Below are 15223 nucleotides of genomic sequence, written 5' to 3' on the forward strand. Positions count from 1 at the left end.
ATAGTTAACAAAAAAATTAATGATCTCATCATTTACTCACTCTCACGTCATCCCAGATGTGTATGACTTCCTTTGTTCTGCAGAATACTGTGATTTTTAGAAGAATATTTCAGCTCTGTAGTTCTATACATTGCAAATGAATGGTGACACAAACTTTGAAGCATAACGTAATCCCTACGACACCAGTGATTGAATCCATGTCTTCAGATGCAATATGATAGAAGTGGGTAAGAAAGAGTTCAATAGGTGTCTTTTTTATTTTTTACAATAAATCTCCACTTTTACTTTCACATTATGATTTTGCTTTGGGGGGTTTTATCTGTTTCTCATCCACACCAGTCGTATCACTTCTGAAGACATGGATTTAACCACTGGAGTCGTATGGATTACTTTTGTTATCTTTATGTGCTTTTTGGAGCTTCAACGTTCTGGCCACCATTCACTTGTATTGTATGGACCAACAGAGCTGAGATATTCTTCAAACAAATCTTTATTTCTGTTCATATTTATTATTAAATATTTTTGTTTGTTTTAAGAAAGAAAGTCATGCACATATAGGATGGCCTGAGGGCGGGTTAATGATTTTGCAACATTAAATGCAAAAATCCCTTGGTTATGCACAATAAAACATTCAGTTATACATGATCAAAGTATGCAAACATGATCAAGTTTAGACAGTGAAATTAAGTCCCTACTAAAAACATTAAGTGTATGAAACACTTTACTAAAACGCAGACTACCATATTACTCGCGCTGCTTCCGTCGAAATAGTAAGTATGACTATATGCGAGTCCAGAATTCTAGACCTTTATTTTGAAAAATGTACAGGAAGTGCACTCGGTATTTCCGGTGGCTCCATCTGAGCGATTGAAATATCGACGGGAGCTCGATAAGGGTTTGATATCCGCCTACCTGTCAGTGGACTCTCGGTCTTACGCTTGTTTTGAGTCCCGGGATCGCTGCTTGGAATCTGGACGCTCCGATCGCAATTAGTCGGAGATCTGGAGTCGTGTGTGTGGAAGTCGTAGAGGCCAATTAAAGCCATACAACGCCATCGCTAGCCTAGCGAGCGCTCTTATCCGGTGGGAATGATGTGAAAGTCAGAAATGATCGTTAGAAGATAAACCGCGATGATCAGATTCTGTTCCGTTACAGTCACCGAGACAATCGTTCAACCTGATAGCTCGGCTTGTTTACGGTGTTTTCGCGTTAATTTCCGTTTTCATCGCTTAGCGACATCATATTCGGCGGGCTCGACAGCTCTGGGCTTCGGTTGAAAATATTTATTTTAGTCTGTTTTTTTCTCGCATTGCTGTTGTTTGATTAAATGCGAAACTTACGTTTACACTTGCATATTTCCATCTGTAAATCTCTATCTGTTTATTTTTTAATTTACAATTCGAACACGTTTAGTTAGACTGCCTCGCACGGCACCATGAAATGATAAACTGGTGGTCACCAATAAATAAATAAACACATTTTTTGCGCAGTTTTTGGACGTCCTCTGGGTGCCGCGAGGGTCATGCGAGCCGCTGCTGAGCAGCTGTCAATCACGATTGCTCGCACGAGATTGTATTGAAGCGTCATTCTACTACAGTATTTCAGACCGACTTGTGACTCGTAGTAGCAGGTGGATTGGCAAAGCCCGCCATGCCCGGTCCGGTGACCAGCAAAGCACGGGTGTATGCTGATGCCAACACTTTGAAGAGCAAGGAATACTGGGATTATGAAGCACATGTGCCTAGCTGGAGGTACAGATATGTTATTGTTCATTAATCTTTTTACAAATAAGTATTGTGATGGTAACACCATGGCTCTGGTTGAGATTACCATATACTCATGTACCATGGTATTTACATGGCAAGGCCAAGGCATTATGTCCAAAAACATGGTATTATCATTGTAAATGTAAAAAACTTCATTATACCATGTTCAAAAGGATTGTATTACTATGGAACCATGCCCATAAAACACAGTATTACCATAGTATATGTAGAATATATATATATATATTTTTTATTTAATTTTAAAGGTTTTACCATGGTAGCATTTCCAAAAAGGTATTACCATTAAGCCATGCATAAAAACCTTAGTGTTGTTGTAGTATTTGTTGAAAAAAAATAAACATGGTATTATGTCCAAAAATGATATTACCAAGGAACCATGCTTAAAAAATATATTATTATTATAATGTACACTGATCAGTTAGTTGTTGCTATTCTTCTCACCACGATTGTACAGAGTGGTTATCTGAGTTACTGTAGACTTTGTCAGTTAGAACCAGTCTGGCCATTCTCTGTTGACCTCTCTCATCAACAAGGCATTTCAGTCCACAGAACTGCCGCTCACTGGATGTTTTTTGTTTTTAGCACCATTCTGAGTAAATTCTAGAGACTGTTGTGTGTGAAAATCCCAGGAGACCAGCAGTTACAGAAATACTCAAACCAGCCCGTATGGCACCAACAATCATGCCACGGTCCAAATAACTGAGATACATTTTTCCCCATTCTGATGGTTGATGTGAACATTAACTGAAGCTCCTGACCCGTATCTGCATGATTTTATGCACTGCAGTGCTGCCACACGATTGGCTGATTAGATAATCACAAGGATGATTGTTGGTGCCAGATGGGCTGGTTTGAGTATTTCTGGGATTTTCACACATAACAGCTTCTAGAATTTACTCTGAATGGTGCCAGAAACAAAAAACATCCAGTGAGGGGCAGTTCTGTGGACGGAAACACCTTGTTGATGAGAGAGGTCAACAGAGAATGGCCAAACTGGTTTGAACTGGCTAAGTCTACCGTAACTCAGATAACCACTCTGTACAATTGTGGTGAGAAGAAAGTCATAACCAAAATGCCTATTTGAGATGCGGGTTGGTGCTGTTTTGGCAGCACGAGGGGGACCTACACAATATTAGGCAGGTGGTTTTAATGTTGTGGCTGATTAGTGTAAGTTGAAAAAACATGGTGTATTACTATGGTATTATATCCAAAACGGTGTAACCATGAAGCCATGCCAAAACACCATGCTGTTACCATGGTATTATGTCTACTATGGAACCATGCTTAAAAAACACGTATTACCACAGTACATATTTAAGAAATCATGGCATTTACCATGGTATTGTCCAAAAAAATATTTTACCATGGAACCATGCTCAAAAAACATGTTATTACCTTAGTACATATATATATATTTTTATTTTTTTTTGTATTTATTTTTTAGTGTCTGGATAATACATTTGGCGCGTTATCCGTTTAATATTACAGTACTTACCGTGTCTTGCCATTCTCTTTCTCTCGCTGACTCAGCAACCAGGATAACTACCAGCTCGTACGAAAGCTTGGAAGAGGCAAATATAGTGAAGTGTTCGAGGCCATCAACATTAACAGCAATGACAGAGTAGTTGTTAAAATACTGAAGGTAATACTGTTTGCCTTAACATTTTACTGAACTATGAACATCAGGTAGAAGCTCGCTCTTAATATTTCCTCACCATTGCAGCCTGTTAAGAAGAAGAAGATTAAGCGTGAGATAAAAATTCTGGAGAACTTACGGGGAGGAACCAACATCATTCGTCTTGTAGACACAGTGAAGGACCCTGTGGTAAGCTTTGATCTTAAAGGGATCGTGCACCCAAAAATGTAAATTCTTTCATCATTTACTCACCCTCACGCCATCCCAGGAGTGTATGACTCTATTTCTTCTGCAGGACTATTTTGAAGATAATTAGAAAAATATCCCAGCTCAGTAGGTCCTTAAAATGTAAGTGGATGGTGATCCAGCTATTGAAGCTGCAAAAATCACAGACAGTCTGCATAAATGTCATCCATACGTCATATTAATGTCTCCTAAAACGAAACGATCAATATCTTTGTACTAAATCATTACTCCCTGCATGTTTGATGTAATCACATTGGCATGTTTATGTGTGACACACCCAGAAGAGCAGCGCTGTTTACAACTGAGTAGGAGGAATGCTGTACCGAAGCTTTGTTAGTTTTAGTTTAGATGTGTATTTGTTTCTGTTTCTTTACTCACAATGGTGCGTTTGTGTGCTTAATTTGGATGTCTCAACCGAGAGGAGAATGTGAGATTATGTCCGTAACAAGCTAACGTGAATTCGTCAAACAAGAGACCGTGTGAACTTCGCATTATCGCGGTCACATGTGCGTACAGCTGCTGACTGATTCATAGTTAAAAACTCATATGGATGACTTTTATGCTGACTGTCTGTGATATTTGGAGCATCAAAAGTCAGATCACCATCCACTTGCATTTTAAGGAACTACTGAGCGAAGATATTTTTCTATTTTTCTTCAAATGTGTTCTGGTGAAGAAAGAAATTCATGCACACCTGAGATATTAGGAGGGTGAGTAAGTTATCGGAGAATTTACATTTTGGGTGAACTATCCCTTTAAGGAGTATTTACAAATTGATTATGTAATGTCATGCCTCATTGTACATTTTATTGGATGTTTTTTTATTCAAAAGAATTCATCCAAATCTTGCTCATATTTAATATATAGTATTATAAGTGTTTTTTATTTTTCATTCCACAGTCTAGAACACCCGCTCTTGTGTTCGAGTACATCAACAACACTGATTTCAAGGTACCAGTTTTAATACCCGAGCACAATAAAACATGCCAAAGTTGACAAACATGTCTTCATGCTGCATAAAAATATTTTTGAAGGAACAATTCATATCTCACATTCTGTTGTTCTGATTTGTAGGACCTCTACCAGAGACTGACGGATTTTGATATCCGATTTTATTTGTATGAACTTCTAAAGGTAAGCGCAATGTGGTGCAGCTGAAATGAGATTACAGATTTCATTTCCTTTCCGTGGGAGGGTGTTTTATGTGTCTTCTCTCTTTGCAGGCTCTGGACTACTCTCACAGCATGGGCATCATGCATCGGGATGTCAAACCTCATAATGTCATGATAGATCACCAAATGAGAAAGGTGAAGTCGATGAACGTTTTTGTGGATTTGTTTTTTTTATTGGACGTGGTCCTTGCCAATCAATGAGGAAGTGACCTGAAAATGTGTTTGTTTTTGTCATAGTTGCGTCTCATAGATTGGGGTCTTGCAGAGTTTTACCATCCTGCCCAGGAATACAACGTAAGGGTTGCCTCAAGATCATATAAGGGACCAGAGTTGCTGGTTGACTATCAGGTACTCTACCCATTTGTACTGTATAAAATATTAGATTGGATGGGGATGTGGATTCTACACAGATAACTCTTAAAATCTATATGCTATATACATACTATATGCAACTTAGTTGTATTGAAATATTGATTTAAGTTTAAAGTATTTGATTCTGTGAGAAAAGTAATGCTAAAGCTAGCATTTGCTATGGAGGACAACAGTCAGTTATACGGTTTAGCTGTAATTATAAAGATATTTGACAGAATGCCACAATTGACTTGCGCAGAATCAAGTATCCCAGAAAGCTGTGTAATAAGCTATAATTAATAATCATATTTTAGAGAACCATGTCTTTTATAACTGATCAAACCCATTTTAAGAGCCCGTCACATGGGGGGCCTGGGTAGCTCAGCAAGTAAAGAGGCTGACTACCACTCTTGGAGTCGCAAGTTCAAATCCAGGGCGTGATGAGTGACTCCAGTCAGGCTTCCTAAGCAACCAATTGGTCTGGTTGCTAGGGAGGGTAGAGTCACATGGGGTAACCCCCTCGTGGTCGCTATAATGTGGTTCTCGCTCTCAGTGGGGCGCGTGGTGAGTTGTGCATAGATGCCGCGGAGAATAGCGTGAAGCCTCCACACGCGCTACGTCTCCACAGTAACGCGCTCAACAAGCCACGTGATAAAATGCATGGATTGACGGTCTCAGACATGGAGGCAACTGAGATTAGTTCTCCGCCACCCGGATTGAGGCAAGTCACTACGCCACCACGAGGACTACATTGAGAATTGGGCGTACTAAATTGGGGAGAAAATCAACAATAAAAAAAGAGCCCGTCACACAGAATTTCAAAGGGTTTGCAAGTTTTTCTTTTCCCCCACAATCATTCTATAATCGGAATTATAAGGCCAGATCCTATTTAATATTGCAATTCAATTTCCAAAATGTTTGTATGATTGCAGATGTATGATTACAGTCTAGACATGTGGAGCTTAGGCTGCATGTTGGCCAGTATGATCTTCCAGAAAGAGCCCTTTTTCCATGGTCAAGACAACTATGACCAGGTATGACCAGTCATTTGTGCTTCTATTAAAATAATTACAAAAATGCTAAAATGTTCAGAACATGCTAACAAAACAATACTTCCTACAGCTCGTCAGAATTGCGAAAGTTCTCGGAACAGAAGAGCTCTTCAGCTACCTGAACAAGTATCACATTGAGCTGGACACACGCTTCAAAGATCTGCTCGGCCAGTGAGTCTTTGGCTGTTATTTTAACAGGTCACAAAAGTGATTTTTAGGTTGGAATTGTAAAAAAAACTTCAAAACATTTACCAGTATTAGATACATAGCAGTTTTGGCTGATAAGATAACTGATAATATATGATGGCTAATATTATAAATCTATACTATTTTGCCAACCTTTTTAAAAGCAATCTTTAGAGCCCCAATCTATTATTGCACGTTTGTAATTATAATGTAAAGCATCAAGACATGTAATTAAAGGGAGGTCTATATAGCTCAGCAAGTATTTACGCTGACTACCACACCTGGAGTTGCAAGTTTGAATCCAGGGCGTGCTGTGTGACTCCAGTCAGGCTTCCTAAGCAACCAATTGGCCCGGTTGCTAGGGAGGGTAGAGTCACGTTGGGTTAAACTACTCATGGTCACTATAATGTGGTTCTCGCTCTCGGTGGGGCGCTGGGCGTGGTGAGTTGTGCGTGGATGCCGAGGAGAATAGCGTGAAGCCACCACATGTGCTACGTCTCCACGGTAACACGCTCAACAAGCCACGTGCTAAGATGCGCAGGTTGACTGTCTCCGACGCAGAGGGAACTGAGATTCGTCCCCCGCCACCTGGATTGAGGCGAGTCACTACGCCAGCACGACGACTTGGAGCGCATTGAGAATTGGGCATTCCAAATTGGAAATAAAAAGGGGAGAAAATCTCAAAAACAAAACATGTATTTAACAGTAGAAAAAACTGATGCCAATAATTAGGAAATGCTAATATTGGCTAATACAGTTATGATCACTGTACACATACAGTATGTTGTGACTTCAAATTGCTGGACTGTTTTAATTTTCAAATGTGAAACCTCTTTAGGCAGGCACGAAAGCGCTGGGAGAACTTTGTTCAGCCAGAGAATCAGCACTTGGTGAGTCCAGAGGCTTTGGACATGCTGGATAAACTCCTGCGCTACGATCATCAACAGAGATTGACCGCCCAAGAGGCCATGGAGCACCCTTACTTCTGTGAGTCAACTGTCATTATCTACTCTGAATCTTCATGCCTCCGTCTCCAATCTGCATGTGATTTGTTTACAATTATTCCTTTGGAGAGTGTAGTTGGATTGAATAGAGATGGACCAATATTAAAATGTTGACTGATACTGATCATTATTTTTATGCTATGGCTGATAACCAATATTATAATATACTCTGTTAGCCAAAACATACCATTCTCACTAGAGGTCGACCGATAGTGGACTTAACCGATAACCAAGGTGGTGGAAAAGGCTGATAACCGGATAGTTTTAAAAATTGATTTATTTCATTTATAGAAGAGAAAAAACATGGAGAAATGGCTATTTAACATTTCTAAATGTACCTTCATCCTAACAGATAAAATCAATGAATCAAACTTAACAAAATACAGTTTAACTGCTCAGTTTCTATACATGGCACATGTATATGAACATATATGATACAATGTACAGTGTTCCTGTTAACTCATTCTTCCATATTTTTAAACATCTTGTATTTAAATGTATTAATTGTTTTACACGTTTTATTTAATTTCTTAAGCTTGTTCCATAATTCCACACGTTTTATTGCAATACATCCATTTCTCAAATATACATGTTCCTTTCAAATTATAGTGTCTTTCTCTCATAACAAACATGTTTTGTAAATTTTTCGGTGATAAATGTATAGATTATTCATAGATATAGATTTATAGGATGTTTAAAAAAGAAAACATATTCTTTCCTTACCAAGACAGGCACAGACACAAAGGCTACAAGAGTCCAAAATGTATAAAATCCCAAATGCAGTTTATTGTTCAACCCAAAATCCCAATAATAACCCAAAAAATTTAGATTTTGGACTTTTAACTATAAACAAGCCCAATACAGACCAGGGACTCTTATTTTGAAATGACAGAGACTTAGCTCTGTTGCAATGCTCTGTTAAGTATTAACCAAATGAAGCTTTAATAGCCTATATATTCACCAGATGAAGGTTTTGTATACTGTTTATATTTCACCAGATGAGGTTGAGGAATATTAAACTGTTGCATTGTAATATTAATTGTTAAACCGCTCTTATACTGTAGAACTAAGCCATTCTAAATGTAGATGCCTTCAGCGCTGGGCACAGAGGAATGCGAGAGAATGAGTAAAGTATAGATTTTCCTGTAAAACGTATATATCGGTCTACCTCTAATTCACACGAAGTAAAATAATAACATGCTAAAAATGTGGCATTTTAAGTAGGGATGCACCAATCCGATACCTGGATCGGTATCAGCTCTGATACTGATGTTTTTAGACTAATCGGGTATCGGTCTGATGAGCCCGATCCAAATCTGATACTGTGTGTTAGTCATGTTCGTTTTTGTCATGCTTCAAAAATGATATAAAAGAAACGTTAAAACACAACTAAAGTTGTTCATATGACTCGTGCATTTTATTGAAAGCCACTTGAAGACGTGCGATAGCTCTATGAATCATTAAAGAATTAGTTTAATAAGTAAATATATAAAATGCACGTGCAGCTCCAGCATGTCAGTGAATGGCGCTGCTCTGTTTACACACACACTCACGGCTATTTTTAGCCTTCGCAGCGGTGCGCAATATTTTGAGCGCTACTCATGAACATCTCGGATGTAGATGCTCAATAGTTCGGTTCACTTATAATATGCATTTAGAACGGTAATGGAGGTGCATTTTACCAGAATTTGAATAAGAAGTGAATTAAACTACTGTGAACTTGCCTTCAAACAGACACATACAGGACGTCCTGGAGAGTTCAGAATGTCAAAATAAAAGCGTGAGGGTTTAAAAGTTAAAGGTGCACGAATGAGATATATTACTATTATAATATATTATTATTTTTTTACAAATTATAATAATATTTAAGTTTAATGGGTTCCAAAAAATAACTGTGTGAATAAAAAGTGGACTGATATCTTACAACTAAATTAACAAAATATAGAGATCTGAATCATTTAAAGTCCAGATACAAGTTGAAATTTATTTTGCAAAAGAAATTAAATTAAAAAAAAAAACTGCTTCTTTTCTACTGATGACTTATACTGGAATTACTGTTAATTTTGCTGCTACATTATCCAGTATATTAGTTAATAATAAAGTGTTTCTTAATAAGCTGTACATTTATATTGAATTAATGTGTAGTTAGAGGTTTGTGCTTCTTTACATATAAAGAGTAATCCCACAAACCCTCCAGGTGTACCTTGGAGAATATACCTCGAGAGTGCTCATGTAAAGAGAGTGAAGCTAAAAGCGCTCATGATTGCTCAAACAGTCTCTATAGCTCAACACAACGTCTGATTGTCACAACTCACATCATGTATCATGTAATTGCATGTTTATTTGTTTTTAAACCTGTTAGCATCCTCTATATCCTCTTCCTGTTCATTGTGCAACGAGTCCTAATAACTACAGTTGTGGCCAAAAATATTGGCACCCTTAGTTAATATGAGCATAGAAGGCTGTGAAAAAAAATCTTTTGATCTTTCATTACAAATATTCACAAAAATCAAACCTTTAATTGAAGAAAAACAATTGAAAGAGGGGAAATATCTCATTATTATTAAATACATATTTTTCTCCATAACATGTTGGCCACAATTATTGGCACCCCTAGAAATTATTATAAGTGAAATATATCTGAAGTATGTTCCCATTCATATTTAAAATATTTTAGTGCAACTGGGTGACTAGGAACATGAAATGGGTATAAATATGAGGTAACACACAGGTAAAGTTCCCTTAATCATCAATCACAGCGGGTTAGACTAAAGAATATTGTTCTGATGTGCGGCAACAGGTTGTTGAGCTTCACAAAATGGGAAGTGGCTCAAAGAAAATTGCCAAAGCATTAAAAATGCCCATTTCCACCATCAGGACAATAAATAACATGTTCCAATCAACTGGAGATCTTAAGAACTGGCCTGGAAAAGGACGTGTGTCTATTTTGTCTCCACGCACAGTGCAGGAGGATGGTTCAAGTGGCCAAAGAGTCTCAAAGGATCACAGCTGGAGAATTGCAGAAATGAGTTGGGTCTTGGGGACAGAAAGTCTAAAAAAAATATCTCTCTTAAAAAAAGCCTCTGCTCTCATCCAACAACAAACTCGAGCGTCTTCAGTTTGCCTGACAATGCTGGAACTTCAAATGCGACCAGGTTCTGTGGTCAGATGAAACAAAACAAAAAAGCTTTTTGGCAGCAAACACCAGAGATGGGTTTGGCGCACACAAAGATGATGAAGTACCCAATGTCAATGATTAAATATGGTGCTGGATCTTTCATGTTGTGGGGCTGTTTTTCTGCCAGAGGTCCTGGACATCTTGTCCGGATACATGGCATCATGGACTCTATCAGATACCAACAGATAGAAAATCTAAACCTGACTGCCTCTGCCAGAAAGCTTAAAATGGGCCGTGGTTGGATCTTCCAGCAGGATAATGATCCAAAACAAACATCAAAATCAACAAAACAATTTGTAATGGTTTACTGACCACAAAATCAAGATTCAGCCATGGTCCTCCCAGTCTCCTGACCCGAACCCCATAGAAAACATGTGGGGTGAACTAAAGAGGAGAGTCCACCAACATGGACCTCCTGAATTTGAAGGATCTGGAGAGATTCTGGATGGAGGAATGGTCTCCGATCCCTTGCCAGGTGTTCTCCAACCTCATTAGGCATTATAGGAGAAGACTCAGAGCTGTTATCTTGGCAAAGGGAGGTTGCAAAAAGTATTGAATAAAGGGGTGCCAATAATTATGGCCAATGCTTTTTGGAGGAAAATATGTATTTAATTATTTGATATTTCCTCTTTTAATTGTTTTACTTTAAGCAAAGGTTAGATTTTTGTGATATTTTTTTATTAATGAAAGATCAAAAGGATAAACAAAGACTTCTTTGCTCATATTTACCAAGGGTACCAATACTTATGGCCAATATCGGCCAATATTTTGATCGGAGGTAGATCGATCGGGACATCTCTAATTTATGGCAATATTTTTAAGACTCAACTATGTAAAATTTTTCACAAGTGCCTAAACTTTTGCACCGTACTGTATGTTGTATTTATAAATATTTATACATATGTTAATAATTATTGAATCGATATATTTTGAATATTTATTATTTTGGGGGCCTTTCTCTGCGAATATTGTTATATGCAAATAATAGTGATTCATTAATCGTCATGTAATGGATTCAATCCAAAAATTATTTATGGACAGCCCTTGTATTTAGTTGTTTTACCAGTTTTTTAAATTATTTTTTTAACCAAGTAAAAATAGCAATGAGTGTTCTAGTTTAGCTTTAAATAATTACACTTGTGTGAGAAAAATGATGCATCAAAATGATGAAAAACAAAATTTAGCACCTCTGACTTGTGACAGACAAACAAGTTGACCTGTCTGCACTGTCCCTTTCTATAGATCCTGTGCTGAAGGGGCAGCCTCTGTCAAACTCTGAAGGTGCTCTGGCAATAAGCAGCTCAACCACAACATGATGAGCTAAAAGCAGGTAAGAACGATGTCGCATACAGTCAGTACACCATATTATTTTTATGCCGGCTGTCTAAAATTATTTCAAAATCATTTGGAATCTTTCTTGTAGGAAAACCTTTTTACCTCGACATGTCGTGCAGAGACATGCTGCCTTTCAGGTGTGAAGCTTCAGTTTGCTGAAGCATGATGTTATTAAGCAACACGAGACATGTACAGAATGAACACAATGGGCGTCGGTCCTTCCCCTATTCACTTTGTATTAGTGCTGCTTGCCACTGTTACCTAGGTACCAAACTGGTGTTCTGTTTTCTTCCTCTCCCATCTGCCCTCTTTTGAGAACAACTCAATGTTTCCTTTTTTGGATCCACACTGAATTAAACTATGATATATGACTGGGAAAGAATGCCTGCTCTTTCCTCATGACTCTCAGGCTATAGATGACTGACGGGGGCTCAGCATCCTGGTTGCATTATGTACTGGAAGATTGTGTTGTTCAGTGACCTGCCCTGCTGATATGAGCTAAGATTATAAACTATAGTATTGTCAGGTATGGACGCTTTATTGCAATTTATTGAGAATTAAGATATATTAAAAGAAACTGTTTTTAATAAGTCTGATGGGTTTTTTTACGCACCATATTCAACACATATGCACGTTATTATTGATAATCAGCTGTGAATGAATGGGAAATACAACTCCAATTCCGAACAAGTTGGGACGGTATAAAAAATGCGAATAAAAAGAAAAAAAAGGGAGTGATTTGTAAGTTATATTCACCTGTTGCTATTTTGAAAGCACTACAACGAAGCATTATATGATGTTTTACCTTGTGAATTTCATCGTTTGTTTGTTTTTATGTACAGTAATTTCAAATCATATGAATGCAACATGCTCCAAAAAAGTTGGGGCAGTCGAGTGTTTACCACTGTGAAACATCATTTCTTCTAATAACACTTATTGAGCATTTAGGCACTGAAGACACAAGTTCTAAGTTTAAAAAGTGGATAAATGGTGCTTATTTGGCCTGTATGTGGTTTGAAGTTGTTTTGCTGAAAATTCCGGGACATCCCTGGAAAAGACTGGATGGTAGTCGTGCTGGATGGCAGTATATGCTGCTCCAAATATGTATTTGTACATATCTGTCTGCATTAATGGTGCCCTCACAGATGTGAGTTACCCATGCAATGGGCACAGACACACCCCTGGCCCATACAGACACTGGCTATTGGACCTGACGCTGATAACAGCCTGGATGGTCCTTTTCCTCTTTGGCCTGGAGAACACGACAGCTGTGTTTTTCAAAAACGTTTTGAAATGTGACTCGTCTGACCAAAAAACACAGTTCTACTTTCCATATAAGATGAGACCGAGCCCAGGGAATTCGGCAGCGCTTCTGGACAGTGATGATGTACGGCTTCTCCTTTACTATGTAAAGTCTTAACTTGCATCTGTGGATGCAGCGGCGAATGATGTTGACTGACTAAAGTAATCCCAAACCCATGTTCACGATATCCTTTATAGATGAATGATGTTTTTAAGACTGATGTCTGAGGGATCAGAGATTACTTGCATTCAGAAGTGGTTTTCGTCTTGCCCTTTACGCATCGAGATTTGCCCATATTCATTGAATCTTTTAACTATAGTGTGCACTGTAGAGGTCCTATAAAACCTTCCAATTTGTCATTAGGAAACATTGTTCTCAAAGTGCTGGATTATTTGCTGAAGAATCTGTTGGTAAATTGACAAGTCTTGAATGATCCTTGCGCTTGAAGGACTAGACTGTTGGAGGCTCCTTATATACTATGACACGACTGCTTCATCTGTTTAACATCTCCTGTTCACATTGTCTTGTTATTGCAACTCATCAAATTGTTATTATTCTTAAATTGCCCCGTCTCAACTTTTTTGGAGTGTGTTGCAATCAACTGATTTGAAATGACTGTACATTTAAAAAAAGGTAAAACATCATATTAAGTGTAGTTGTGCTGCTTCAGTGTAGCAAAGGGTGAATATAATGTACAAATCACTCCTTTTTGTTTTAATTAGCATTTTTCATAATGTCCCAACTTTTTCAGAATTGGGGTTGTACATTCATATTATACATTATTTTAATTGATTTTAAATACATTAATAGTATTGGTAATGGTTCAAAATGGATTAATAATAATAATCATACAAGTATAATATTGGTAACAAAAATAAAGAATTTATTTATAAAATGTTCTTTAATTTATAGTATTGGTAATAATAATATTAGTATTAGAATTGTAATAATACTATAATATTGGAAACAAAAATAAAGAATTATATTAAAGTTAATATTATAAAATAATAATAATAACAATATTAAGTCTCAGAATTTTTTTTTACACATTTGCTCCATTTCTAAAATGACATTTAATTTTTTATAATATCCAAAATTATCTAGAAAAATGCCACAATAAGAAATGCTGAGTGAGTTATACGTGACGAGCTGTGAATATTAGTGAAGGAGAAATAAATTAATACTATTAATAGATTAACAAATAAAAAATAATCAATTAGACATTTGATCTGAAATTAAAATGATTAAATTTAAAAACAAAATAATAATTTTGAATGCAATACATCTTATGTAATATGATATGTCAATATTATACTTTGTAATTGTATTAATAATCTTCTTATGCAGTGTTTGTATTAATTATTAATATTATTTGACTATAATCCTAATTGAGATTTTGTCTTTGTTAATAATGTATTAATATTATTAATCTATTTCTCTTTCACTATTATTTACAGCTCATCACTTATAACTGTCTGAGTTTAGGATGAAGGTTTATTTTCATATATTTTGCTACACTCCAGAATTATTATTTTAATCCTACCACTAATATAAAGACACCAATTCTGTTGACTTCCATGTTTTAATTAGTTAACAGCAACTTATTGTAAAAGGTGCAATATTCGTGCAGTGCAGACACACAATAAATACTGGGTGTTTCATTTCAAGCATATAACGTGTAGCCATGATATGACACATGAGCTCTGAACCCATATAAAGCACATCCACATGACCTCGCTGCTCGTCTTCCTGAGTCCGTCACAATCTTGAAATGCCCAGTGAGGAAGCTGGCCAGCTGGACTGCTTTAAGCAGGTATGAACGGTTGAACCTGCCTACAAAGATGTCGCATCACATTAGCATTGATAATGAAGACCATCAACACTGATTGTCTCTTCACAGAAACGAATTCCCCCCAAAATATGGTGTCATCATTTACTTATGGGAGTGAGAAAATGATGATTGAATTTTCATT

At 37.1% G+C, this 15223-nt stretch overlaps 1 protein-coding gene across 1 annotated transcript; it reads left to right on the forward strand.

Annotated features, from left to right (window-relative positions):
- Positions 1–822: 822 nt before the first annotated feature.
- LOC127644844 (casein kinase II subunit alpha'-like) lies at positions 823–12522 on the forward strand. Its single transcript, XM_052128249.1, has 12 exons — positions 823–1751; positions 3318–3429; positions 3511–3612; positions 4570–4620; positions 4744–4803; positions 4893–4976; positions 5079–5189; positions 6125–6226; positions 6315–6415; positions 7269–7417; positions 11855–11942; positions 12036–12522. The coding sequence occupies exons 1-11, from the start codon at positions 1651–1653 to the stop codon at positions 11926–11928; spliced, it is 1047 nt and encodes a 348-aa protein (XP_051984209.1). The 5' UTR covers positions 823–1650; the 3' UTR covers positions 11929–11942; positions 12036–12522.
- The last annotated feature ends 2701 nt before the right edge of the window (positions 12523–15223 follow it).

Source organism: Xyrauchen texanus, chromosome 1, assembly GCF_025860055.1.
Source record: "Xyrauchen texanus isolate HMW12.3.18 chromosome 1, RBS_HiC_50CHRs, whole genome shotgun sequence".
NCBI lineage: Eukaryota > Metazoa > Chordata > Actinopteri > Cypriniformes > Catostomidae > Xyrauchen > Xyrauchen texanus.